This window comes from Neofelis nebulosa, chromosome 6, assembly GCF_028018385.1.
Source record: "Neofelis nebulosa isolate mNeoNeb1 chromosome 6, mNeoNeb1.pri, whole genome shotgun sequence".
Taxonomy (NCBI): Eukaryota; Metazoa; Chordata; class Mammalia; order Carnivora; family Felidae; genus Neofelis; species Neofelis nebulosa.
The window spans coordinates 8426971-8454303 of record NC_080787.1 but is presented as its reverse complement, the minus strand read 5'-3'; the positions used below and the strand labels follow the sequence as shown (position 1 = coordinate 8454303).

Below are 27333 nucleotides of genomic sequence, written 5' to 3'. Positions count from 1 at the left end.
CCCCCAAGGATGACTTCTATATGTTCGTAAAGAACAGAATATTCCACGTACACGCGTACGTGTGTGTGTGTACGTGTGTCCTCTCTTGTGACCTAACGTCTACCACATACAATGTAGGTCACCTGTTGCATTCCTGGCTACAAATGAAAGAGTTTCTTTTGCTAAGGCAGCAAAAATTAACAAACACTACCATAAACTAAGGCTGAGAACCTCTTTAAATAAAAAAGGCTCTCATAAAATTGGTATGCATCCTTTTGACCTCCTCGAATGCCAGTTTTTGAGGTTACTCAAATGCTAAGTGCATCTGAATGCCGAAAGGCCTAGAGACTGTTACCGGTGATAAACTAGTTGGACTCGGGAAGGAACGTCTTTGACCGCAAGTGTAATTGTATTTTTAAAAGATGAAGATCTTGTTACCATGGATATCTTTGCCCCAGCGGAGAAAAACCACAGCACAAAAGCGGGGCTCGCCAAAGACAGGGACAACCACCTGGCGGACAGAGGCGCATGCGTGACCCAATTTCCCGCCCCAGGGACAGGACGGCTGTAACCGTCACCCCGTGAGCGCGGCAGAGAAGCGGGAAAAACGGACAGACCACAGCACACGTGCCACCAGCCCCCACGGCAAGCACTTCCCAGCGGGCAGGCCACCCGCACTCACATAAAACTCTAGCCCGGCCTTGGGTCTCAGCCGGAGGGAGGGCAGGTCACTGAGGGAGCGGCTGCAGTGCAGCTTGGCCAAGAAAGTGTCCTGCCAGGCACTCAAGACAGACAGCCGCCGCGGCTTGTCTGCCGGAGGGCGCAGCCACCGCTTGGGAAGTCAAAGCAAGACGCGCAGTTAGCGGAAACATTGGTTACCGTGTCTCGTTAGCTTTCGAGCCCGCGTTTCTGATTGGAAGTAGGAGGCCGCCGTGGACCCCCTCACTCTAAAAGGCTGAGCTCAGAGAGTCTTCAGAAAAGTCTGCGTGTTATCAGTGCGATCAGTAAAGGGGGGGTGAGGGGAGAGGAAAGACGGCAGGGGGCGGTCTACCAACGCCGTGTGCAGATGGCCAAGGGCATCTTGGAGCATTATCAGGAGTTACCGAGAACCCCTAATGCCGTGCCAAGCGTTTCACATACTGGTGCAAGCTCCACCTCGGGTTCAACGCGCCTCCTCCCCAGATCACCGTGAACTTACGAAAAAGGAGTGGTCCTTCAGGGTGGGCGTCTCTGGGGTCCCCTGGCTGTACATGGACATTCTCCTCTGCAGGGCTGCGGCCTTGCTCCCGGCGCCCGAGGACGGGGCCATGTCCTCCACGTCAAAGGGGCTGCAACACAACAGGTCCCCGTGAACGCACGTTTGTTAGGTCGCCTCTAACCCCTGGACTGCAGGCCGAGAAGACACCTCATTATACTAAAGTAAACTCAAAAAAGTGGGAACTGGGCTGGCCGGGCGGGCGATAAACCAAAATAAAACAAAGTGGAGCAGAAGACTGAGTCCAGACCCCTCCAGGGGCCAAGGTTATCATCATGGCATTAAGTGCAATTCACCTATATACCCAGCCATTAGATAAATCTGTTTCTTGGTTAATGTTAGACATGGAAACGTATTAATGCTTGTCCAGTACAAGATGTCAGTCTGTAAAGATTCTTTGAGCTTTATGTTGGCACTACAGGAGAGTAACGTGATTGTTCTAAAGAAAATGAACGTAGACTCCTGTTCGTTTCTGTCAACACAGAGCCTGTTGCGTGCGGGACAGTCTGTCCACCGTCACCCTGTTTATCATCATGCCATCTGGTTCATCCGGCAAGACAAACGATCTTGCCTTTGCCACACCGATGACTACAGCTGACGTGGAGGGAGGCCGGGCAAAAGGTGCCCACAGGCGTTCATGGACAAGATAACGGGGTCCTTGCTGCTTCCATACCTCACCCTCTATGTCGGAAAGAGGACCCTGAATATCGGTGCCCCGCACGTCATGCTTGCGTGGAAATATACCAGGGGCACAGTGTCAAATGTCATGGGCAACCAGTGTTTAGTGGCTTACGACTTTTCGCATGAGGTGACTTCAGAAAACCACCTTTAAGTTCACTGCTCTGACAAAAGGTATCTCTTGCTCTCTGGCAATTTTCTATCTCAGTAGAGTGTGAAAGATACCGAGAAGTTTCCCAGAGCAGCATACGGCACACGAGATAAAGACGGACAGGCAATGAAGACATTATAGAGAGAATCGGGATTTTTTCCAAGGGTGAAATATCTCCTTTGGACAGTTATTTTTCTTCCAAATTAGCTTAAGAGCTGTATTTCTGGTTTTTTTTTTTTTAAATTTTTTAATGTTTACTTATTTTTCAGAGACAGAGAGAGGCAGAGCACGAGTGGGAGAGGGGCAGAGAGAGAGAGAGAGGGAGACACAGAATCCCGAAGCAGGCTCCAGGCTCTGAGCTGTCAGCACCGAGCCCGACGCGGGGCTCGAACGCGTGAACCGCGAAATCATGACGTGAGCCACCCAGGCGCCCCAGAGCTATGTTTCTTTATATACATTGAAAGGTTGAGAAAGAGGGAAGGCAGCAGAATAAACAATTTTCAAGCAGAAAGTAGGAGAGGGGCAGACTGGTAAGACAGAGGCTTCTCCAGCTTATGGAGCTGACAATGTGCAAACGTCACCTGCTGAGCCGGCCGAGCAGAGCCTCGGGCCCGCGAGGTTCTGACACAGGTCTCGGTGGGAGCCGAGAGTCTCCTTCTGTGACAAGCCCCCCTGGGGATGCTGATGGTCCCCGTGCCACCCTCTGAACAACACTGGTCTGCAGCACGTATTTGTGACGTGGCAAAACTGAAAAGGACCACTTACTACCAGCTGATCTCCAGGCTCAGTTTGATGGTGCCAAGGTCATTGATGTCAACCGCCACCACCTGAGGTCGGGCGGCAAACAGCTCTTTGGTCTCGCAGGTCACACTGCCGACCAGGAGGTGAGTGGCGAGCCCTTTGAGTTCCGTGACCTGGTGAGAGAGGAACAGGGACGGCCTTACGTCGGGGGGCGGGGGGAGGGGGGTGCCGGACAAAGGCCAGGGACGCTTTCCCCTGTTCTGCTTGGCCCGCTCTGGGCGAGAGCCGCGGTCTTCACGGCGGACTCGGGGTGCAGAGGGGAGTCTGCAAGGCGGAGGGGCCGCAGGCGGAAGTCACGAACAAAGGTCCCCACCGACGGGGTCACCCATCCGTGCACCAGGATATGACAATGACGATACTGAACCTTGATGGAAATGAATCCGACGATCAGGGGCAGGAACACGACCTCCTCTCCATCCCAGCTCTGCTTGCCGTTGGCTTCTATTCTGCCTTTCAGTTTCCACCTCTGTCGGCCGTACTTCATGAAAATCTGGGGAGAAGACACCAAACCTTGGGTTCCAGGGGCCTCGCCCGACTTGCCACCCACACTCCGAGATACACGGCAAGGGAATAAATCAGCTGCTGCTCCCCCCTCTTCCGTCCTCCTCGCCCACCCCCTCCTTGTGGGTCTTTCCAATTCCCTGGGGTCTGGGCGGAGGGGCAGATGGTGAGTGGGGAAGAGGCTTTTAAGAGGGAGCAAGGTCTGCTCCGCCAGGCAGCGGGGGTGGGGGGCCCTCTTTGTAAAAGGTCAACCCGTGTCTCCTTGTTACCACGGTCACGGTGACCAGATTCTTCTCCTGGGAGAATACAATGCTTCAGTACATTAGCTGTTGGACCCCCCAGCTCCGTGAGTGGGAGGAGAAACCATCAGCTAAAATCTACTCAGCAGCCAGAAGCACGAAAAAAGACCTCCTCCTCCTCCTGGATGAGGGAGGCAGAACTGGACAAAGATTTTGAAATCCGACAGACCCCAGGGAGAGGGTCTCCACTCTCTTTGCTCAGACAGCTTTACTGTTTAGGGGAAGATACCCTTCCCTCACACCCACCCCAAGGATGATCATAGAGGGTTTTGGAGAAGACAGTTAGATGATTCAATTAGGGAAGTTCTCTTTTAAAGAGGGGAAAAGAGAAAAGCCTTTTTTACTTTCTGGAGTGTATCTTTATAAAGAAAGGTCTAGATACTAGTGTTCTTTAGTCCGTGATATTTATGAGCACTCATGATCCCGGACTGGCTCTTGCATCAGGAGAAAAGGCTGCTTTCAAGTACAACATTGGGACTGGGGAAAATACGAATATGGACCGTATGGCAAATGCCAATGTTAAGTTAGCTGCGTTGAGAGTTGCACGATCCTGATAGGAAAGCATGTTCTTCCATTTTGGGGAAAATAATTATGGGGCAAAAGGTCACTATGCCTGTGCTTTGGTCTAAAACGGTTCAGCAAAATAACGATCATAGTAGTAATAATAAGGCAAATGTGACATTATGTTAAAAATTGGTGTCTGCAAAAATAGATCTACCCTATGACCCAGCAATAGCACTGCTAGGAATTTACCCAAGGGATACAGGAGTGCTGATGCATAGGGGCACTTGTACCCCAATGTTTATAGCAGCACTCTCAACAATAGCCAAATGATGGAAAGAGCCTAAATGTCCATCAACTGATGAATGGATAAAGAAGTTGTGGTTTATATACACAATACAATACTAGTTGGCAATGAGAAAGAATGAAATATGGCCCTTTGTAGCAACGTGGATGGAACTGGAGAGTGATATGCTAAGTGAAACAAGTCATACAGAGAAAGACAGATACCATATGTTTTCACTCTTATGTGGATCCTGAGAAACTTAATGGAAACCCATGGGGGAGGGGAAGGGGAAAAAAAAGTTAGAGAGGGAGGGAGCCAAACCATAAGAGACTCTTAAAAACTGAGAACAAACTGAGGGTTGATGGGGGTGGGAGGGAGGGGAGGGTGGGTGAGGGGTATGGAGGAGGGCACCTGTTGGGATGAGCACTGGGTGTTGTATGGAAACCAATTTGACAATAAATTTCATATTAAAAAAAATTGGTGTCTGGATGAAGAGTATGTGGGGGTCTTCACCTCCAAACGTTCTCACTGGGGCTTCATTTTTCCCCCAAATAAACAAATGTAAAAGGAAAAAAAAAGGACAATGTAAGAAACCAAATAATGGCAGCTGACTCCTGTCCCTCAAATCCCCAATTCCAGCACGCAGATGGACACGATACTTACTTCATACTGATCTCCAGGACAGAGGCGAGCAAAACCAGCCAGACCTGTAAGCATGCAACAGAGACATGAGGTGCGGCATAGATTCCCCTTCACAAACCCACACTGGAACGTTAATAAACCAGAAGCGTCAGACCTTTGTGAAAGCTCATGGAATAGTTTTGAGGGACCACCCGAGGGGATGAGGGGACAGCTGAGAATCCCATCTATCACCGCTGCAGAGAACATTCCTGGCCGGGTTAACCAAAGATGGTGCTTTCTGGGGCAAAGAAGGCTGCTCGACAGGGACTAGAACCCTATGAACCTTTGGCCAATTAGAAGTCCACCCAGCTTCCAGGACTGGAGAATTAGGGTCAGAAAGATACATTCGTTTATTTACCCAAAATATTCCCATGCAAATAAACTGCTGTCTTGTTTTTCCTTCTGTTCCAAAGATTGGTGATTTCTGATAAGTGCCTCTCACTTGGGTGAAGATTCCATGGGCTTAGTCTGTCCCCCTTGCCTCTCCCCAGTTCACTCATTCCTGTGTTTTCCTATTCCTATCTACCCAGCATAATGATAATAGAGAGATAACTACGATAAGGACAACTAGACGGCATAATGCACCATCTAGTGTGTTATGAAATCACTTAAAACGGATTATCATCTATACAAAGGCAGTAATTAAGAAAACAAAAACAACCAACCAGATGACAACAACCCACTCTCCCCACGTGGAGAGGGGGCTTCCCTTCGATCATGCCATCAGCACGTCCTCCCCCGGCTGGATCTGCTCAACCTGAGATCCAGCCCCATCTCTGATGTAGCAGCAAGAACAAATCATGTCAGGCCACTGTCGTGGGACATCTCAGGGACCCTGAATTTAATCAGTCTCTTTCTTTCTGTAGATATTCATTGAGACTCCGTGTGGGGGGATCTGTGCATCGGGGTAATGATCTGGAAATTAAGAGAGAGGTCACCGATACCCAGAAAATAGAATAAAATGTGATTAAAGTCCACAGGGATGAAACAGACAAGGACCCGAGGCAGTAAGAGGGGTTAAAGCAGAAGGTGACTTCTGTTTTATTTACCAGAGAGCCTACTCTAGGTATCAACTCCAATTTCATCACCTCTAAAAGGGTGGGGAGGTCACAATCTCCACCTCAGAGAGCTATTTGTAAAGACAATCGATGGCCTCTGGTCCATAGTACGTGCCTAATGCATAGTAATGATTATATATTCAGGAATGGGGTCATACTATTCATTCATTCATTATTTATTTATTTATAGTTTATTTATTTATTTTGAGAGAGAGAGAGAGAGAGAGAGCGTGAGCGCACAAGCAGGGGAGGGGCAGGCAGAGAGGAGAGACAGAATCCCAAGTAGGCTTTGTGCCATCAGTGCAGAGCCCGATGTGGGGCTTGAACTCCTACAAATCGTGAGATCATGACCTGAGCCAAAACCAGGAGTTGGAAGGTCACCCGACTGAGCCACCCAGGTGCCCCAGGTCATACTATCTATTGAGCATGTGCCATACATGGTTCATTTAAAAGATGTTATCTATATGAAAAGGTAGCAAATCGATGCACATCAGACAGGGGGACAGCAATGGAGAGATAGTAAAAGGAGATGTTTTTCTATCTTTTGAATTTTTGTAAGAATGTGTTACTTAGGTGTAATTCAACAAGAAACTCTATCTCATTTAATGCAGGCTAGTTTCTTGGAGGAAGGTAGTATTTGAACAACAGAATTTCACCACAGGCAAATGAGGGCATGGGTAAGCGGGTACTTCTGGGCAAAGGGAGTGGCCTGTATTCACGCATCAATATTTCAGGAATGCCTACTGCGCGTCAAGTACAAATACAGTCGTGCGGAGGGAGAGACGCACGTCACACGTGCTCAATAAATGTAGGGACTAAACTCATCAATAGGGGCTTATCAGTAATCCTGGGTCTGCTTCCATGCCAACCACAAAGCAAAGTCTCTTACCCTAATAGGGACCCGAAGACACAGTTTTAATGAAGGAATGAAACAAATTTAATAAGAATGAAAAGCACCAATATAATTTTATGAAAAAAACCCTCCAGTTCAGAATTCACTACAAATGCTTACACACAATGGAATACTACAGAGCCATAAAAAAAGGACGAGATCTTGCCATTTGTGACAACATGGATGGACCTGGAGGGCATGAGGCTAAGTGAAATCGGTCAGGCTGAGGAAGACAAACACCGTATGATTCCATTTATATGTGGAATCTAAAAACAAAACCAACAAAATAAACGAGAAGCAGAAGCAGACCCATAACTACAGAGGACAAACTGATGGGTTCCAGAGGGGAGGCAGGTGGGGGGATGGGCCAAGTGGGTGAAGGGGAGAGTGGGAGGTACAAGCTTCCAGTTATGGAATAAGTCATGGGGATATAAAGCACAGCGTAGGGAATATAGTCAATGGTATGGTAACGGTGTTGTATAGGGAAGAACGGTACCTACAGTCACGGTGGACACAGCAGAACATATAAACCTGTGGAATCACTACATTGCACACCTGAAACTAATATAATATTGAGTGTCAACTATACTTCAATTAAAAAAAATTCAGTACAAATGTTTAGCTATCTTTAACAAGCTATTATTAATTATTATGTATGAATTATGTTACGATAATTAATATAAATATTAAAAATAATGGTCTCTGGTAAGGTGGGATTAAGAGGAAAATTAAACGTTTGGCATTCAGTAGTGATTTTTATTGGATTTTTTTTTCAAATATCATGTGTTTATAAGAAAAAAGACATAAAAAAGATCACGTATGTTGGTTGGCGGGCAGCATATATGCGGAGAACAGGCTGTTTGGATATTCATGACAATTTTTACAAAGGTTAGCACTAGATAGAGGGATGACATTATGACTTAAAAATTTTGGGTATATTTGCCAATGTTAGAAAAAAATTAGAAGGTACCATTTAAAAAATTTAAAACTGATTCGAGAACAATCCTGCTCTTTTCGTAGAGGCAGCCGGAGAGGAGATAATTTTGAATGGGTGGTATGAGAGCGGCCCTGGGACTCGCAGCTGCCTTCGCACACAGGGCGTGCATACGGCCAACGGACCCCTTGGTGGCCCAGTCTCCTCCAGCTGCTGTTTATGACCTTTGAGTTCCTAACTGTTTTTATGTGAGCGTAAGTATGGTTTTACCCGTGTAAAGATGACCGCGATGGTATCACACAGTGGATCTTGCCTTCTTTGAATGGCCCCGTTAAGCTGTGAGGCTGGAATGAATGACCGCCTCTCCCGGGTCCAAGAGGCACGGCCACAGTTAAGAGGATAGGGAAGGTCCATTTAGGCTTAAAAAAAGCACCCGCTGTTACCACTGTCTGTCAGTAGATGGCAGCAACTCACCACCTCCTTCTGCCTCCTTCCCCACCGAGCCAGGCCACTTAGGACTTTGCCAATAATTAGAACATAACAAGCCACTTAAAAAGATTTACTGAAATAAGAGCAGAATTTAAAAAGTCAATTTTCCCTCGTCATTTTCTGGAGGATTAGTCTTTTTTTTTTTTTTTTTTTAATACTTCGGGGAAAAAAAGCACAATTGACTGGTTTTTACAAATCAGGATAGGGCAGATGTGCTGATTCTAAGAAAATCCAAAGTGCCCTTGGGGCGCCTGGGTGGCGCAGTCGGTTAAGCGTCCGACTTCAGCCAGGTCACGATCTCGCGGTCCGTGAGTTCGAGCCCCGCGTCAGGCTCTGGGCTGATGGCTCGGAGCCTGGAGCCTGTTTCCGATTCTGTGTCTCCCTCTCTCTCTGCCCCTCCCCCGTTCATGCTCTGTCTCTCTCTGTCCTAAAAATAAGTAAAAAACGTTGAAAAAAAAAAAAAACAAACAAAAACAAAGTGCCCTTTAAAACCTGTGCAAATTAGGGCAGGTTTCATCCGCTGCAGGCTTACCTGCGCAAATACACCAGAAGCCTGGTTAAAAAACAAAAACCCCAAAACTGACAAGGTATGTAAAGGGAAAAATCCTTTGAAGGTTTTTTTTTCCCCTTTTCAAAATTACCGGGAATTTCCTATCTGAAGAACTTGTCTAATGGGAGAAAGGCACTTGGTACTGATGTTTTTGAGCTTATGAGCCCATGTTATTAAAGCAAAATTTCTTGAAATCGCTTGTGGCGCTATCACACTGAGACCCTGATTACAACCATAATGTAGCCAATTGGCAACAGGCAGGCAAAAAACAGGTCCCGCCCTCTGCTCCCGTAAGCCAATCACCGTACTGGCTGCAGAATTAGAACCAACAGCAGGCCAATTGTAGTTACAGCCTGAGGTCTCTGAGGCCCGGCTGGGGGCTTGCTGGGATTTTCACAGGTGGGGAAATCTTTATGCTTTCTCAGTGGTTTTGTGATTACCGTTGCACGGTCTAGAAAGCTTTCATTTCGGCCTCTCTAAGGACCACTGGGGGCTAGCATCCAGGGATGGGTGGGGGTAGGGGACTTTTATTTCTATGGTGCATCCTCCGCTACCTTTGGCTGTTTTACTGTAAAACCTACTACGGATTGAACGGGCTTCTGCACCCCATTTGAAAGGCCCAGACACTAGACTAGGCAGCCGCTCACCTTTCCTTCCTTTGCTCAGAGACTTATCTGCCAGAACAATGCTCCCCACCCCACGTTTTCTAGTTCTATGATGATCTTCCGCTCCAGAGATAAAAAAGATCACACGTGTTGACCGCATATACACAGGGAAAAGGGTGGCCGGGTATTCATGACACTGTGAACAAAGTTTAGCACCTGGTGGAGGAGTTACGAAGCTAAGGAAGTCACACTTTCTACTCCGAGGCGAAGAGCCAAGCAGCTGGCCAGCCAGGAGCTCTGCTACAGGCCTTCCTGATTTACTGACCAGGTATAAATAATGCAGATTTACTAGCCCACAGGGAGTTCTCCCCTCTGCTGAGGCCTGACCCGCCCTGCAAGCTGGACGGACAGGTGTAGGCGTGGGGACACACACCACCTGGGGGGTCACTGGAACAATCGCTGCGGGAGCTACTGTTCCCCAAGAGCCCACGTCTTTTCGTCACCGTCCTGGTTAACGAGACGCTCCCTCTTTAACCTGACATTCAAGGTGCTTTAAGATCCAGTGCCAACGCACGTCCATAACTCTTCTTCCAGGAAGCGGCTCAGCCCTGCCGGCCCACCTGTCATTTTCCACATGCTTTTCCCTCTTTGGTGAACGCCATTGCCTTGCTGTTCACGTGCCCAGAGCAGTCCCTCTCATTCGTGTTCAGAGGTGACACTGGGGAGCCTTCCTCCTTCCTCCCTGCTTCCGTCCCCCGAGACAGGTGAGTGGCACCCTTCTCCCCCCGCCCCCCCCCAGGCTTCTGAGATAATCCAGCCTCCCCGCTGGTCCAGCAGGTGATTCGTTCCACTGAATGAGAACACGCTGGCTCATACCTCTGGCTCACACCTCCATCTTCTCCAGTGGATGTGTGGAACTCACACCTGGGGCCAAGCATCGGGAGGCAGTGTAGGGCGTGGCCAAAAGCAGGGGCTCCCTAAGTGTTTGATCAGTTGTTTTTATCATCAATCCAGCCACACCCCCACTGCCACACACACACACACACACACACACACCCAAAATGGTTGTTTTCTTCACGTTGGGTGGGGCAAAAAGGGAAGTGTGGAAGGGTGTGGCAGGAGGAAGTCGGGTTACCAGGTCTGAAAATATTATGAAATATCCTCAGTTTATGTCAATATGTTTGTTGGGGTAGTTATGTTTTACCAGAAGGAATAACAGATAAGAAAGTAGCTGATGGTAAAGACATAAGACTTCTCGGCAGTGTGAGGACGCTTCCCTTTATCAAAAGAAAGGAAGATTTCCGTGCCGGTGTTACCTTTGAAAGGCTTCCTAGTTGTAGTTTCTGAGTTTTCATGTCAGATTAGGGAAGTGAAAGGCCATGCTCTGAGCCACAGTTTATAGCGTCTGCTTTGCTCTCTTAAACTGCAGTCCTCCTCATATGGGACTGAGCATGGGACTGGGAGAGGCCTGGAATTCAGTGTCAAGTTTGACTCCAACTTAGTGAGTACTAGGACAAGTCACTGAATGCCCACTTCCTGCCAATAAAATGGGGGGAGTTATCACCTCACCAATGATGGGTGCCCTGGAGAGCCGTGAGCACCAGAAATAGGGGAAACCTGGGACCCCCAGTAGGAACAGCGGGAAGATGTGCTGCCCGAGTTTCTCTCAGCGAGAGACAGACTAGTCTGCACAGGTGGTGACCGAGCATCGAGGGAAAGGAGAGGGAAGTGCTTGCTGCTAAACACTGATTCAGGGCAACTGTCTTCCAGAATCAGGCTGCTGCTGAAACCATCCTGAGAGTCTTAAAAAATCTTGCCACCCACCACCACACCCCCCCCCCCGCCCCCCGCCCCGACTTGCTGGGTCTGGGGCAGGGCCTGAGCGGTTTTGGAACCTCTGACTCTCGTGAGGAGCCAACATGAAGACAAGAAACGGAAAACTGAAAGGGCACAGATGCCCCACCTCGGTGGTACCGCCGGTGTTGAGATTTAACACCAAATCCCAAACCGGTTCACTCTCAGACCTGCCCAAGAGAAGAATGCAGCCATTGCAGACACTGAAGGTCAAGGTCACTGTTACTCCAGCAATAAACATGCAGAGCGGCTCTCGTGCTGTCACGGGGGGCCTGGTGTTAGACACAAACAGTGCCCTGCAGACTTAAATGACAGATTCCAAAACGAAAGTCTCCTGTTGAACACTTGAAAAAGTACCCCTTCTCTACTCCCTTCACTGCAAAAAGTAGGCAAGAGGGTGATTAAATTCCCATTAGCAACAAGCCAGGGATAAGGCTGCCGACGAAACCCAAGGACCGGAACCGCCTGCGCCCAGCCCTCGAGGCTGCAGTCAATGGGCCCAAACTCAAGACTCAACAGATTTGCCGCTGCTGATCTGAGAGCCCTGCCCTCGAGGCCCGGGCGATGCTCCGTCTGCTACAGCAGGCACGCCTTGTTTGTTCTGAAGATGCCGCGCTACAAATATAACCCCATCATGCTTCTAGGTTGGAACTTTCCAGAGCAAACACCACAGACGCACTGGGAAAAAGAGGAAAACGCAGAGACCTCTGTGGGTTTAACACTAGAGATGAATAAAAGGAAGTAACCGGTGGGTAGTTTACAGAAAACATGACTGCAAAGGAGTAACTGAAGTGACACCACAGAGAAGCCAGAAGACAAATCTAGGTGTGGGATACTCTATACAACGGTTTCTATGCCAAGTCGACGGTAGGAAGAAAATGGGAAGGGTCTGTGTTAGGTGATAGCAAGCCTAAGAGAGACACCGAATGACCACTTATGATGCCTGGACCTCATGTGGATCCCGATGTCAACATACCAACCATACAAAGCATTTTTGAGACAACTGGGAAACTTGTAGCTGATGGTAAAGACATAAGACTTCTCGGCAGTGTGAGGATGCTTCCCTTTATCAAAAGAAAGGAAGATTTCCGTGCCGGTGTTACCTTTGAAAGGCTTCCTAGCTGTAGTTTCTGAGTTTTCATGTCAGATTAATGTCAGGGAACAGATTAATAACAAAGGCATGTTCGTTTCATTAGACATGATAATACTGGGCATTGTGGTTATAGGAGAAGATGTCCCTATTCTTTTTAAAAAAAATTTTTTTTACGTTTTTATTTATTTTTGAGAGACAGAGAGAGACAGAGCATGAGTGGGGGAGGAGCAGAGGGAGAGGGAGATACAGAATCGGAAGCAGGCTCCAGGCTCTGAGCTGTCAGCACAGAGCCCAACATGGGGCTCGAACTCACGGACCATGAGATCATGACCTGAGCTCAAGTCGGATGCTTAACCGACCGAGCCACCAAGGCACCCCAAGATGTCCCTATTCTTTAAGGGATGCATATTGAAATATATACAGGCAGACTCGTATCTGGGCTATACATCATCAAAGGAAAAAACCAAATGAAGCAAATGTGGCAAAATCTTACTAATTATTAAATCTAGGTGATATGGGGCTCGCTGTAAATTCTCTTCACTTTTGTGTATGTCTGAGATTCTGCCATAATAAAGATTCAAGGATGCAGGCGAGTCTTAGGACCAGAAGGTTCTGGAACATCAATACATTAACATAAATGGGGAGGGGTAAAGGTGGCGGCACAGTGCCTTTGCAAGAAAAATAAAAATAGTGTGAGCTCTGTCTGTGGAGATGGCTCCTGACTCTCTGTGGGGGAAAAATACCTTTCATCTTTTTTTTAAGTTTATTTATTTATTTTGAGAGAGAGAGAGAGACAGACAGACAGACAGAGCGTGACCAGGGGAGGGGCAGAGAGAGAGGGAGACGCAGAATCCCAAGCAATCTCTGCTATCAGCACTGAGCCTGACACGGGACTCGAACCCATGAACCGTGAGATCATGACCTGAGTTGAGATCAAGAGTCAGACACGTAACTGACTGAGCCCCCCAGGCGCCCCGAGTACCTTTCATCTTGATGGAGAACTCCCCCAGCAGATTCTCCAGCTCTGCTTCAATGGCACACATGTTCTGTGGACAGTACAAAAGAGTGGCATCAGACCTAGGCTTCTCTCCCACAACAGCTCAAGCCGCACGACGTTCTCTCGGCCGCAAACAAGTAACTAGTGCTTGGATTCCAGGAGACTCCTGGAGGTCTCCAGCACTGCCGGAGAAGCCTGCTCGACAAAATGGTGCACGGGAAATTCAGAGCCCAGAACAAGTTCAATTATTTCCATGCGCAACAATGAGGACTGGGATGCTAGATAAGCAGGAGAGCAGTCTTCTCCTAAATGGAGAAGATCAAGGCCGTTACGTTGCTGACTCCGGGACCTACTGCAACAGAAGCCTTGCTGTGTTGCCTTCAGATGGCACATCAGTTATGTCATCAAATTATGCCATGGACAGACGAATCCAGAACATGACATGCTGGAAGAACTGGCCGGGATTCTATGTAGGGTCAATGTTGGGGGGTGGGGGGAAGAAGTTCTAGACAAAAGAGGCTAAAGAGACATAACAACCAGATGCGACCTGTTGACTTTCATTGCATCCTGATTTGAAGGACAATAAACTAAGACGGAAAAGACATTACTGGACCAAATAGGGGACGTCTGGAAATGCACAGGCTCTTTGATAACTCTGTTGAGTGGATTAATTTTCTTACTTGTGACAATGCTGTGTGCTTGTGCAAGGGATACACAGATTACACGGGTTGCCATTATGGGATCGGCGCTGAAATACTTACTGTAAAGTGTCATAATGTCTACTACTGACTGTCAAATGACTCAACAAGAAAAAAAAAAGAAAAGAAAAAGAAAAAATTGGGCCTATGTGAGAGAAGGAAAGCAAACGGGGCAAACTGTTACCAACTGGTCAACCGCCGTAAAGGTAGATGGTGTTTATTACACGAGTCTTGACTGTTCTGTCGATTGGGAATTTTTCTTAATGAAAATGGGGGGGGAGGGGGCGGCAAAAATAGCACTGTGCTCTATGAGTGACGCGGGGCTCCTGAGGTGCCCGGAAGTGATTCCTGGGTGTGACGAGAGTCCTCTGCTGACTCTGAAGTTGAGGGGACACTGAAGGCAGAAGAAGGGACACTATCTCAGTGTGTGGTTAGACCCGTCATTGCCCCCACCCTGCCTCCTCAGTATCTGATGACCCAAACAGAGCCACTGGAGATCAGAAAAGGAAAAGCACCCTGGTGGGGGGGGCTCTCCCCACGGGGCCCCTCTGCAGGTCGACCAGCTTGGGCTCTGGAGACCACCTCGGCTGCAGGAAGCAGCGGTGCCCATGCCCGCCCCCTCCCCCAGGCGGGGGCACCTGCAGGCTTCCCCCTCAGCAGTCAGCCTCCACGATGGGAGTGAGGGTGGGGGGGGGGGGGCCAGCCCAGGGTGCTGACAGGGATGGCTCCCTTTACATTTTGTTTGCTGAGAACTTCAGGACTGATCTGTAAGGCAACTGCTTCTCCTACTTGTTCCTTTGTTCTGCCCCAAAAGATCACTCTTCTGAACCGGTGCCTGAATGGGACGCAAAGAGAATGGCATTGTCTTTCCCCTTGTAAGCTCTTAGTGCCTGAAACAGCTTCGCAAACCTGGGGGAAACTTCCTGAAGTCTGAGCTCTGTGCTGCTCGAAAGCTTTGAAAGCAAACCCTCGGTATTATAAACCTCTTCTCTTAGAGCATCGTGCGTTTCTGTGAAAGAACACGTTACACTCTCCAAAAAGGCCAGTGATGTTATCATGCAAGCCAGGATTGGCACCAGTGTCCTCAAAAAAACCTTGGGGCCAGCTAGTCCAGCGGCTGAGGACCTCTGTGGACAGGATTTGCTTCCATCTCGCCCGTGCAGCGACTGATGAACATGGCCGCACCTGCGGAAGCATCCAGAGCCTTCTTGCCCTAAACATTCTTTGCTATCAAATCCTAGTTTTGCAGTTCTGGGAAGACACAAACCCACCCGATGTCAAGTGAGGTAGGGCCCTGCAGAAATCCGACACTTTCTTCTCTAAGGCAGAAGTCCCTCTTGCTGAAATTGTAATCTACATCTTTGAATTTGCGAGCAGACTGTGATGCCATGTTTTGGCACTTGACCAAGGGCAGGTGCTTCCAAAACGGCTAGCAAATGTTCCGGGACAGGAAGCTCCTGCCGGTCCGTTATCTGCTCGTGGACTCTGAACGACCTCTATAACTGCTCTTTTGATGTCATGAATACGGAGAAAGGTGGTCTCATGAACCAGGGCTGGGCTACTTCTAAGCCAGAGATCCTCAACCCCTGGGTTCACCAACTTGGACGAGGAAAAGAAACCCTCCGCTGTTTCGCAACCTCTAATTGAAACTTATCGTGTTGAAGTGTCACAAATGTAGAAAGGAATCCCCAGCAGTATGACCAGTACCTGTGACTCTGACACGGACAGAAATCACAGGCATGTTCCTGGTCACATCATTTGTTCTAGGTACCTTGAAAAATCATTTATACTTTTTGCTGCTTTAAAATCTTATAACTTCAAACAAGTAGAGACACTGCTAGATCTTATAACTTAATGTTGATGTGCTAATAAAGCGGCAGAACTAAAGCATAGCATGATAATCAAAATATTTTGCTTTTTAAGGTATTTTGACAACTGGACGGCTAATATTGAAATATCTGTTTCAGGATAATTGGTTTCTTTTGAATTCCTGGATTCTTTGTATTTTATTTCACGCATTTAAAAAGCGTTGTTCTGAAAGGGGAACATGGGTAAAGAAGCCCATTTCAGACCACGGAAAGGGACTAACGGTTCCGACCAGAGGCGCAGCTCGAATGACCATACAAAGTGACTCGTGAGGTCCCTCCCGCCGCAGGGCTGTGACAGACGCTCCGCTCTGGGAACTGTCCAGCAGACCCTCATGGGGCTGATGACTTCATTCATGGAATTCGATCGGTGAGCAGACTCACGGGCTAGTGAGACAAGCTGCTTTAATAATTCAGCTTTCATCAAAGACACTTGGTATCAGGTGACCCCAGGAGGACTGAAGATCTCCCTGTGTCATATGTTCGAGCCTCAGAGACAGAAGCCAGGAGAGCACACTTCTGCTCAGGGTTCTTTATCTTGCCTCCTTTAAGATAGAAGGGAACTTCCTTACAATAAAATAATCCTGGGCAGGAGGCTTAGCGATACCCAACATCCAGGGAAGCCATCTTACCCACCGGGTCTGTTTGACTTCCGGGAATAAAGCCAGATTCGACCACACGCTAGAAAATTTGGAAGCGCACTTAAATGTCAAAAACCAGGGCATCGCGGCTGACTTGCGCATTCACTGAAATTTCCGACAAGCGTTTGCAGCCTACGTGTGCAAAGAGTACAAGGCAGCACGAGCACACAAGAGCGAATGGCTTCATAGGATCTACAGTCTTAGGGTTTTACAAGCTTGTGAGCAAGCATGTTCCAAGGCACTAGGAAACGGGTGTCTGACAGGCGATGTTCGGGAACTGAGAAAAGCCAATAAAGGCTGCGGGGTCTAACGAAGACTCTGAACAAAAATACAACTGACCAAACTACCCAGCAGTCATCTTAAATAATTCCACGGACAGCCTCAAACCAACGCAAGAGAGGCCAACAGTAAAACATCTCCCTGAGGAGTAGCATGGGGCCAAAGGCTGCCGCTCCCCTTGTTGCTGGCGGTGACCAGCGATTCTGACAATCCCGGGGTGGGGGGCCTGGGGGGGACTTAAGCTGCTGAGAAGACCTGCGCGTACCTCCGTGTACTCCCTGTAGCTGCGACTGATCTCGGACAGACTCTCCCGGGCAGCTCTGCTGGCCGGGGAGGCTGCGAAGGCTTGCTTCATTTTGCTGGCACCGTCTTGGAGGCGTCTTTGGATACAGTAAGCTTCGTAGAGTTCGTCCACCTGTCAGAATCACAAGAGGGCACACAAGGGATGTAAACATTTCATCTCACTTGGAAGAAGTTACATAGGCCATGGCTACGTGCTTAAGGTATTTACGTTTCCGACCTCAACAAGGGGACTCTTGGCAGAAGCATCATCCTTTCAGACAGAGACCAATCGTTTTTGTTTTAGCCACTGGGATCCATTTTCCATTTTGAAGCAGATTTTAATCTGAGCTGTCTTTTCAAATGGCACAAAATGGAAATGAGCTGAACACCGGTGGCTGTGTGAGATGCGTACTGGATAACGAAGGCAGGAGTCTTCTTCATAAGCAAAAAAACGCTGGAAGCGTTTATACGAGGCTATTATCACTTTATTTTAAGAGGACTGTCACAAGGTGATATCCACACATGTAAATTTATCAATTAAAAAAAAAAAGAAATTGAGGGGTGCCTGGGTGGCTCAGTCGCTTAAGCGTCCGACTTCGGCTCAGGTCATGATCTCGCGGTCCTTGGGTTCGAGCCCCGCGTCGCGCTCTGTGCTGACAGCTCAGAACCAGGAGCCTGCTTCCGATTCTGCGTCTCCCTCTCTCTCTGACCCTCCCCCACTCATGCTCTATCTCTCTCTGTCTCTCAAAAATAAATAAACATTAAAAAAAATTTAAAAAAATTGAGCCAAGATTTTACAAAAATCATTTTCAGTAAAGAGCCTCACAATAGACGTGAGCATTTTCCTCCTACACCTCTACACCTATGCCTCTAGATGATAATAAACCTTCTGCAAATGACTATCAACAATACTCATTCTATAAGCCTGATAATCACTTGATGCCTCTAAGGCAGTGATGTTCAATCAACCCAAGGCTGTTTTGACACCCAGGGGACATTTGGCAAAAGCTGGGGCCGTTTTTTTTCCCGTGGCACAGCTGAGAGGTGCTACTGCTATCTGGTAGGTATAGAGGCCATGGATACTCAACATCCTGAGCAGGAGAGGGCAGCCCCCACAGCACAGGCCATCTCCAAACGTGCCTACACCGAGAGAACCTCGTTATTGCCGGTCACGTGTAGGTGCACAGGCTTGGACCGTCCTCCATTATCCACACGCTACCCAGTTAACTACAGCAGCTTGCAGGCAGATTAAAAGGACACTAGCACCAGGCGTGAGCAGAAGCAAAGGAAATCCATGAGACCAGGAAGCCTGCCTCGGACTACTTGTTTTCCTTTCTGTACGCACTTCACTGCCTCAAAAAGCTACAGAGCCAGAAGACGGTCGAGGTAAATGTCATGGGTTTTGGAGCTGAAGACTCCTCTTTGGTTCTGAAGGCGAGTTTTGGGGCGCTCGCTAAAAAGCATCAGGAGGACCCGCCAGTGGTGTGGTTTTCCCCAGTTGCGGTCTCTACATTAGACGTCATCGCACTCAGCTTAGAAGATGAACGTTAAGAGATTGCAAATTATTCTCTGGTTACAGGATTCTCTGTCGCTCTTCAACAGTTCACTGCGCTCTGCTGAGAGCAATTGCCAGACTCCGGGAAGCAGCCTTTCATCTTTGGGGCCGATGGATTCGTGCCTGATTAAGGGGGAGACCTAAGACTCAGGGGTGGTGATGTGCCGATAAAATCGTTGGGCTGGTGACCGGCACAGAAGGTGGTTCCCATACTTAAAAGTTAAACTCAGCCTTACTTGGTGAGCTCATTACCATGCTGATGGCCAGGCCCCACTCTGAGATGCTGATTCAGGAGGTTAGGGCTGGGCTGGGCATCTGAAGTTTTAAATAAACACTGCAGATCGTTCTGACACGGGAGGTCCCCACGAAACTCTTAGAAACGCAAGAGCTGATACCTCTTCCAGCGCAGGTCAGGCGGTTGTACCCAGGTAATCCCCTGGAAGCCCGTGTCTTCAACCTTTCCCCCCTGCGGCCGGGTTTGCCAAAAACTCCGAGTCTGTAATCCCGTCTACAAGGAAGCTGCTGGCGGGGTGCTGGTTTAGCCCTGATGATGTAGTCTATTACTTTGCATTTACAGATAAGTTAATTCTTTGTTTTCATTTCAATATCAACCTATCCTAGCCAAATGAAGTTCACCTTTAGGATAAAGGGTTACCAAGTACTCACCTGAGCGGAAACGGGCCCGTCTGTAGGCAAGCATCTGTCTCGACTCTAAGTCAGCAGCGGCTCTCATCAAATAAACGGACTGACTCACTCGGTTGACTATAATTTGTGAGGCATGCTGTATATAGGTGTTGCAAACAGACCGCTACCAACCTTTAGCAGCCGCCGGGATTGTTGTGTTTAACAACGATGGACACAAGATGGATAAATTCACTCCTACCTAATGCAGGGTTGTGCCTTCTTGCTGGGTTTCAATCTGCCAACACTTGCCGGCCACACGGATACCTTCTGATGGATGTCATTGTTTTATTTATTAACAGAAATTGGAGCGGTTTCAGATTTGCGGAGGGAAAAGGGATTTGTCAGAGTGGGAACGCACAAAGGCAGTTATAGATACACGTGCTTACGTGCGCATAAATCATCACAGAATTTTAAAATGAAGGAACTCTTAGGGTCATTTAGACCGAACACGTGCACCTCCCAGCCCCATTTCACAGAGTGGAACACTCAGGTCCACGTAGGTGATAGAGGCCAGAGAGTACACGCCTGGAATCCAGGGCTTCTGACTCCTAGCACAGAGATCGGCTGAAGCGTCCAGTCTCCGTACTTGGAAGAGAGGCTGCCGCGCGGGGATGCAGACAGGAATAGCCACTGGTGTGATTTAGCGGCTCCCAAAGGGAAATATTTCCAGGCTGTCCCGGTAACTCTCTTAAGTGCTCAGAACAAGGGGTGACAAAGTCCCACCCCACACAAGGCTGGCTGGACCATCAGTGAACTATCTGTAGGGTTCAGGGCTGGGTGTCAGGGAGCCTGGCAAAATGGCCCCCATCTATGCGGGCGACGAAGATGAAGAGGTCATGCGAGGAAGGGCAGAAGGAACTGGGCGCTCGACAGAGTTAGAGAGGTACATGGAAGCGTCCGTAAGTACTTCTACGGCCTTCACGAAGAAGTTTCCGGGGTACCGAGTTGTATGCGTGCCCAGAGGTCAAGTTACGCAAGTGTGAAGTTTCTCCTAGGTCCGTTTGGTTCACTCTTTACCAAGACTACGTGGAGACTAAAAGCCCAGCAGGAGGCACTGTGGGTGCCTCACGGGAAGCACTTAATGTCTGTTGAACTGAGTAGGGTCGGTACTATGCCGGACTGTCAGGCTCCTAAGTCTTGTTTGTCTCCATCTTTACTGCCTGTTGGAAGACTTAACTGCTAGGAGTCAATTAGGTAAGAAATTGTCCACGGACTAGACGCCACGCTTAGGCCCAAGGCGTAGTGATTAGTGACTGAGAACGGAAACACAGAAGCAAGACAACAGGAACTTCCATTACCTTACTGATGTGAAACTCCAGGCGTCTCATGTATCTTTCAATCGTTTTAATTTGCTGGAAATAAAAGAAGTTTGAAAAAAAATGCAGCCATTTACAGTTTAACCCATCTAGACTGGCAGGAATATCTTCTCCCCGCTCTCCTACTCAGAAGTACCAGAAAATGCCAACCATCCCCCCTTTCTTCCAATCTTGGCTATTTCAGAGACTCTCTATGAACAATTCGGGAAGTATTTTCTGAAACATGGAATAAATATTCCGACAGATGAACTCGAGCTGGTTATTGGAATCGTTGTGTGGAACATCGAGGGAAGCCAGTCAAATGGAACTCACTGGGTCTCTGGCAGGACGGTATCACGTTGGGCTAGACCTCAATCCCTCCATTCTATCACCTCTAAGATGAACTCACCCCCCTGCCTTTTAGTGTCTCTGAAACGGGGGTGCATTTTACAATCCCTACTGCCGGTGCACACTCCCAGATAATCACAGTAGTTCTATGTGTCATCCCTTCGTTTGAGTTATAAATACTGTTATTACACGCATTCAATTTAATTACCCTTTAAAATGTCTTCAAAAAAACCATCATACCATGATTCAGCATTAAAACTTTCTCTGCATCTACAGAAAGGCATGGGAAGGGGACAGCAGCATATTGAAAGAAACAAAAACAAAATCTACAACGAAAAGAAAGCTCGAAGAGCTTTGTCCTGAGGCATACAATACAAATTTTAAGTGAAAAGAAAAAAAATGGTGCCAGGATTTAACTGGAATCACTTTTTTCCCTCTTAGGCGCATATAAAACACCAGTGTATTTTCCAATCAAGGACGTCTCTGGCTTGATGAAACAGTATAGTCCATATTTAGAAGGGGCACAGGTAAGGTGCTTAAATACCCGGGAAGTCCTGAAACTCATCAGCACACCGAGAACCCTCCAACCAGGTGGCACTTTTATGGAAGTGACCTTAAAGACGGCATTGGAGCTACATGATGGTACCCCCTCATTAGAGAAAAGCATGACTTTTTCTAGGCTTAGAAAAATCCTCAGTTCTCTGAGGTCTTGTTATGCCTAAGAGGACATCACTGACCTCTATTCAAAGATTCAGTGCTTATTTTCCAGCAACTCTCAGCACAGAATGATAACTTACCTTGTCTAGGTCATACAGGACACCCTAAAATAAAAAAAAAAAGGAGTGTTGGGATTAAAAGTTATTCTCCTCAAAATTGTTACTGATATGAACAGAGGGGTTTAGTCTGCATTTCTGCATTACCAGTGAAATGATGATCAAACCTGCCAAGTTCTACTGGGTTATTTCAAATAGCGGTAAGAGTACTTTTAAGAGCCAATATTTATTTATACTCCGTGTCTCCAGAATTCCACCCCAATCTCTCTGCATGCTGGGAGCTTTAAGGGTTTCACTTGCTTTTAGCTCTCCTCTCTTACATATTGAGGAACACATAAATTCATGTTAACTTTTCATTTTTTTAATGTTTATTTTTTTGATAGAGACAGAGCATGAACAGGGGAGGGGCAGAGAGAGCAAGAGAGAGCGAGAGAGAGTGAGAGAGAGGGAGACACAGAATTTGAAACAGGCTCCAGGCTCTGAGCTGTCAGCACAGAGCCTGATGCGGGGCTCAAACCCATGGACTGTGAGACCATGACCTGAGCCGAAGTCGGATGCTTAACCGACTGAGCCACCCAAGTGCCCCCATGTTAACTTTTAAATAAAGAAGGGGCGCCTGGGTGGCTCAGTCGGTTGGGCGTCCGACTTCAGCTCAGGTCACGATCTCGCGGTCCGTGAGTTCAAGCCCCGCGTCGGGCTCTGGGCTGATGGCTCGGAGTCTGGAGCCTGCTTCCGATTCTGTGTCTCCCTCTCTCTCTGCCCCTCCCCCGTTCATGCTCTGTCTCTCTCTGTCTCAAAAATAAATAAAAAACGTTAAAAATAAAAAAAATAAAAAAATAAAATAAAATAAATTAAAAAATAAAAAATAATAAAAAAATGAAAAAAATGAAAAAAATGAAAAAAATAAAGAAAGAAAAAAGTTAACAGAAAATGCGGCAGTGATATATGTGTTAAAAGAATACTTGCCTTCCTGTTTAAACAGATAAAACTGGTGTTTAAGAGGTGTTCTGGAGGGCGGTGATATGCTTTTCACAAAATGTTTTTTTAAGCAAGTTCATTTCCCGTGTGCTCATAATATCACAGCATAATCAGTACACCATTTCCACAGCCCCTTCGGGAGGGGTTTTATGGGACACTAGGTCCTGGCAGAAGCCCCTCCATCCATTCACCATTGTTCTCCAAGGAGACACATTTGTTGCCATTGGGGATGGCCAAGGGCATAGAAGCCCATTCCATGAGGAGCCACTCCCCACAGAGATGGGGCAGTTCATACTCTAACATCACCAGGGTATAAAATCCTTAGCTTCGACAAAGCTTTTAACCTCTAAGCCTTCAAAAAAGGACACCACTACACTTTTTAGCAAATCTCCTAAAACAGAAGAAGAGAGTGGCTGTTAACGCACAGCTGGACCCTCTAGTATATGGAGACTTTTCCTGGGCTTTCCGAAGCCTCGAAACATTCTGGTGTAAGATCATTTAGAACGGAACTAAATCGTTTTTTAAAGTTTATTTCATTTATTTTGAGAGAGAGAGACAGAGAGAGACAGCGCAAGCAGGGGAGGGGCAGAGAGGGAGAGAGAGAGAATCCCAAGCAGGCTCCACACTGTCAGAGTGGAGCCTGATGCAGGGCTCGAACTCACGAACCCAAGATCATGACCTGAGCCAAAACCAAAAGTCAGATCCTAACCCACTGAGCCACCCAGGTGCCCCTGAACAAAATCATTTAAAATAGTGTATACAGGGGTGCCTGGGTGGCTCAGTCGGTTAAAGCATCCAACTTTGGCTCGGGTCACGATCTCACGGTTTGTGAGTTCGAGGTCAGCTTCGGGCCGTGTGCTGACAGCTCGGAGCCTGGAGCCTACTTCGGATTCTGTGTCTCCCTCTCTCTCTGACCCTCCCCCGCTCACGCTCTGTCTCTTTCTTTCTCTCTCAAAAATAAATCAACATTAAAAATAAACTAAAGTAGTGTATAGATTAGAGGCCCCTCTGCAAGCAGACAAGTCTTTACAGATTCATTGGACTAGAGGACATCTACAAACATCTTGGGCAGGAGGACATGTAACTAAAGTGGATGGGGGCCCCTCCAGCTTCTCATAACAGGCACCGCTGGAGCCTCCTTCCTTTCCCTCGTTGACGTTACTGAACTGTACTATTTTCTTAGTGGTTCTGGCTTCCAAATTCTGCACTAACAATATGCTAGGACAACCCCAATTTTGCATTTCCTTATATTACTGGGAGGAGGGGCAGAGGGGGTTGTGGCTGTTGTTTAGTATTTTTTCTTTTTTTTAAAATATCTTTTAAATGTTTATTTATTTTGGAGGGAGAGTATGAGCAGGTGAGGGGCAGAGAGAGAGGGAGACAGAATCCCAAGCAGGTTCTGAACTGTTAGCACAGAGTCCCCCGTGGGGCTCGAACTCACAAACAGTGAGATCATGACCTGAGCTGAAGTCGGATGCTTAAGCGGCTGAGCCACCCACGTGCCCCAGTATTTTTTCTTGATTATAAAGTCTACCTGCATAAACATGTTTGGAAAATACTGAAAAATATCAAGAATAAAGCATTAAGAAGAAATATAACCTCCTTCACAAATGTGCATCAGGAAGAGGATAGTAAGTACTTTGCCCCTTGGATCTGATTTTCTTTTTTTTAAAGATATTTCTATTTTTATTTTTTATAATGTTTTATTTATATATTTTGAGGGCGAGAAAGAGCAAGGGAGGGGCAGAGAAGGAGGGAGAGAGAGGAATTCCAAGCAGGCTCTGCACTGTCAGCACAGAGCTCAATGTGGGGCTCAAACCCACAAACTGAGATCGTGATCTGAGCCGAAACCAAGAGTCGGACACTTAAGCAACTGAGCCACCCAGGCGCCCCATGACCTGCTTTTCTTAAAGGTTCTTCCTTGTCCTCGTACCCTTCTCCATCTCCCCATTTCCATCCAGGACAAAAAGAAAAGGACACTTAGCCATAAAAAGGAATACTATGTTAACATCCTACTGGTTGAGTGACACCTACCAGGCGAGAGTTCCTTCTCATATCTTTTAACTGAGCTGTCAACTTGTCCAACTCCGTCTGGTGAACCTCCAGATACTCGCTGCAAAAAACAACAGGAAACACCACTGTGAGCTCTGTGCCTGGCGAGTGACATCTGGTGCCGGTGCTGACCCTGTCCTCCTGAAGGGGATTAAGAATCTGGTTCCTGCTCTGCAGAGGGCAAAGTCCGTGGGAGAGAGGCTGTGTGTTTCCCAATCTCTCAACTTTTGGAAAGCTCCAGCAGTTGCTTCTGGTACTATCCAGATGGTTAAAGAGGAGAACCCTGTGAGGCTGAAAGTCCAAAAAGAAACACCAATGGGGAGAGAAGGGGCAAAACACCTATGGAGTCTGTCCTGGGTCCAGGTTCTATATATAATATATATGACACAATATGACATAATACAACAACTTGGGAAGGTTTCAGAACTCTTCCTCAGCAATCACTAAAATGGAGACGTCTGTCCACCATTGTTTAATTAAGTGAACTCCAATTCGAGGCTGAGTTAAACACATCACTAGTTCAGATCTCCTTCAATGTCATGGATATGATGTGGAAACCCAATATATTTCATATGTCTGGGGCTCATTTAAGGCTTCCTCGGTTGCGGTGCAAGAATGAAATATCATTACAGAAATAGACATTTTAAAATGGTCTCCTAAGACTTTGCTGTGTGCCCCCACCTCCCCCGGGACTTTAGAAAGGAGAAACGTTCTAGGGTATTGTTGGTTCAATGTTCTTACTCAAGTCCATTTTTCAAGGCTCTGACGACCTCTTCTACCCTCTTAGGCTGAGGCTCTTTGGGAGGGTTATTGTTTTTGTGTCCTAAATTGTGCATTTTCTTCAGTTTGGCCTGAGGCTTCTTGAGAGCGGAGGGATTTTCGATAAAGGAGTTACATCTACGCAGAGAAAAAAGAAATTGTGAGTCTCAGCATCCAAAAGGACTTGAGCAAAGACATGTCTTTTTCATCATCTTGTGTTTGTATTAGTGTCTTTCGGGGAAGGTATCGGTCCCTTATATATGCACAACCTGAGCCATCCTGTGTTTAGTTTATCAGCAGATGTACTATCAGATTTATTGCCCTGAACTGGACAGGCTACCTGGCTAGCCCGTCAGGTACCGTGCTCTGCGTGGAAACATGCCACACCACTGACACCTTATGGAAAGCCAAGGACAAACACTTCCGAGGAAGTGAGGAAGCAGAAGGATATAATCCAATGGAAAAACACGTGTGCTATGTAACCTTGGGCACGAACGTCTACTAAATTCGTCTAGGATGTGAATGAACAGTTTTGGTTTTAAAACGTTTGTTGAGAGAGAGAGAGAGAGTAAGTGTGCAAGAGGGGCAGAGAGAGAGGGAGACAGAGAATCCCAAGCAGGTTCCATGCTGTCAGTGCAGAGCCCAAATCGAGGCTCGATCCCATGAACCATGAGATCATGACCTGAGCCAAGATCGAGAGTCGGATGCTCAACAGCCTGAGCCCCCCGGGTGCCCCTGAAGAGTTTTTAGATAAAGGTAAAAGCACGACATGTGGCTAACTCCAGACAGCATTAAAGAAAAGTCCAGGGGCGCGTGGGTGGCTCAGTCAGTTGGGCATCTGACTTCGGCTCAGGTCATGATCTCACAGTTTGTGGGTTTGAGCCCTGCAGCGGGCTCTGTGCTGATAGCTCGGAGCCTGGAGCCTGCTTCGGATTCTGTGTCTCCCTCTCTCTCTTTCTGCCCTTTCCCGGCTTGCACTCTGTCTCTCTCTCTCTCTCAAAAATAAATAAACATTAAAAAAATTAAAAAAAAAAAAAAAAGAAAAGTCCATGTAGCTGGGCCAATAGCTTGTTTTCAGCTTGATTTTGATGGAGTAAATTACCTTTAGGTAGAACATAAAACTTAGCGTCACATTAGTGGCAGGGAGTGCGGTGGGAAGGTGGACACCTGATAGCTTAGACCCAAACTACTGATCTGATTAGGAGACCAAGAGGCCAGAACCTCACAGGTCAGAGCACAAGGGCCCGAGAGCCTGTAAGACCTCTGCTGTGTCAGAAAAACCGACGACAGACCTACTCCATGTTACCTATTTCATTACCCGTGTGTTCCCCCAAGTCCTGGCGTAGATGAAGGGAGATTCCAGAGAAAGCGGAAGACTAACTTCCCAAGCCCGTATCCGAATGACATCTGCTTCCCAGAGTTGATGTGCAGATGCTGTCTTTACCGGCTGCGTAACTTTACACCCAACGCAGTCTCCCAAATCTGGATGCTGTGGGGAATGTGCTGCATGGGGCGTGGAG

The 27333-nt window shown here is 47.5% G+C and overlaps 1 protein-coding gene across 10 annotated transcripts in view; it reads right to left on the bottom strand.

Annotated features, from left to right (window-relative positions):
• Positions 1-27333, bottom strand: part of RIPOR2 (RHO family interacting cell polarization regulator 2) — a 234576-nt gene that overhangs the window by 35258 nt on the left and 171985 nt on the right. For 9 of the 10 annotated variants that reach the window (XM_058732823.1, XM_058732833.1, XM_058732827.1 and 6 more), the window contains 10 exons: positions 25796-25951; positions 25037-25115; positions 22049-22072; positions 20907-20960; positions 17353-17502; positions 13590-13653; positions 5115-5158; positions 3229-3354; positions 2829-2977; positions 1178-1307 (listed from right to left, as the gene is read on the bottom strand). In XM_058732823.1, coding sequence (XP_058588806.1) covers positions 1178-1307; positions 2829-2977; positions 3229-3354; positions 5115-5158; positions 13590-13653; positions 17353-17502; positions 20907-20960; positions 22049-22072; positions 25037-25115; positions 25796-25951 — 976 coding nt within the window. Of the gene's footprint in view, positions 1-661; positions 812-1177; positions 1308-2828; positions 2978-3228; positions 3355-5114; positions 5159-13589; positions 13654-17352; positions 17503-20906; positions 20961-22048; positions 22073-25036; positions 25116-25795; positions 25952-27333 lie in introns of all 10 variants that reach the window. The other variant, XM_058732832.1, reaches the window with a different exon arrangement.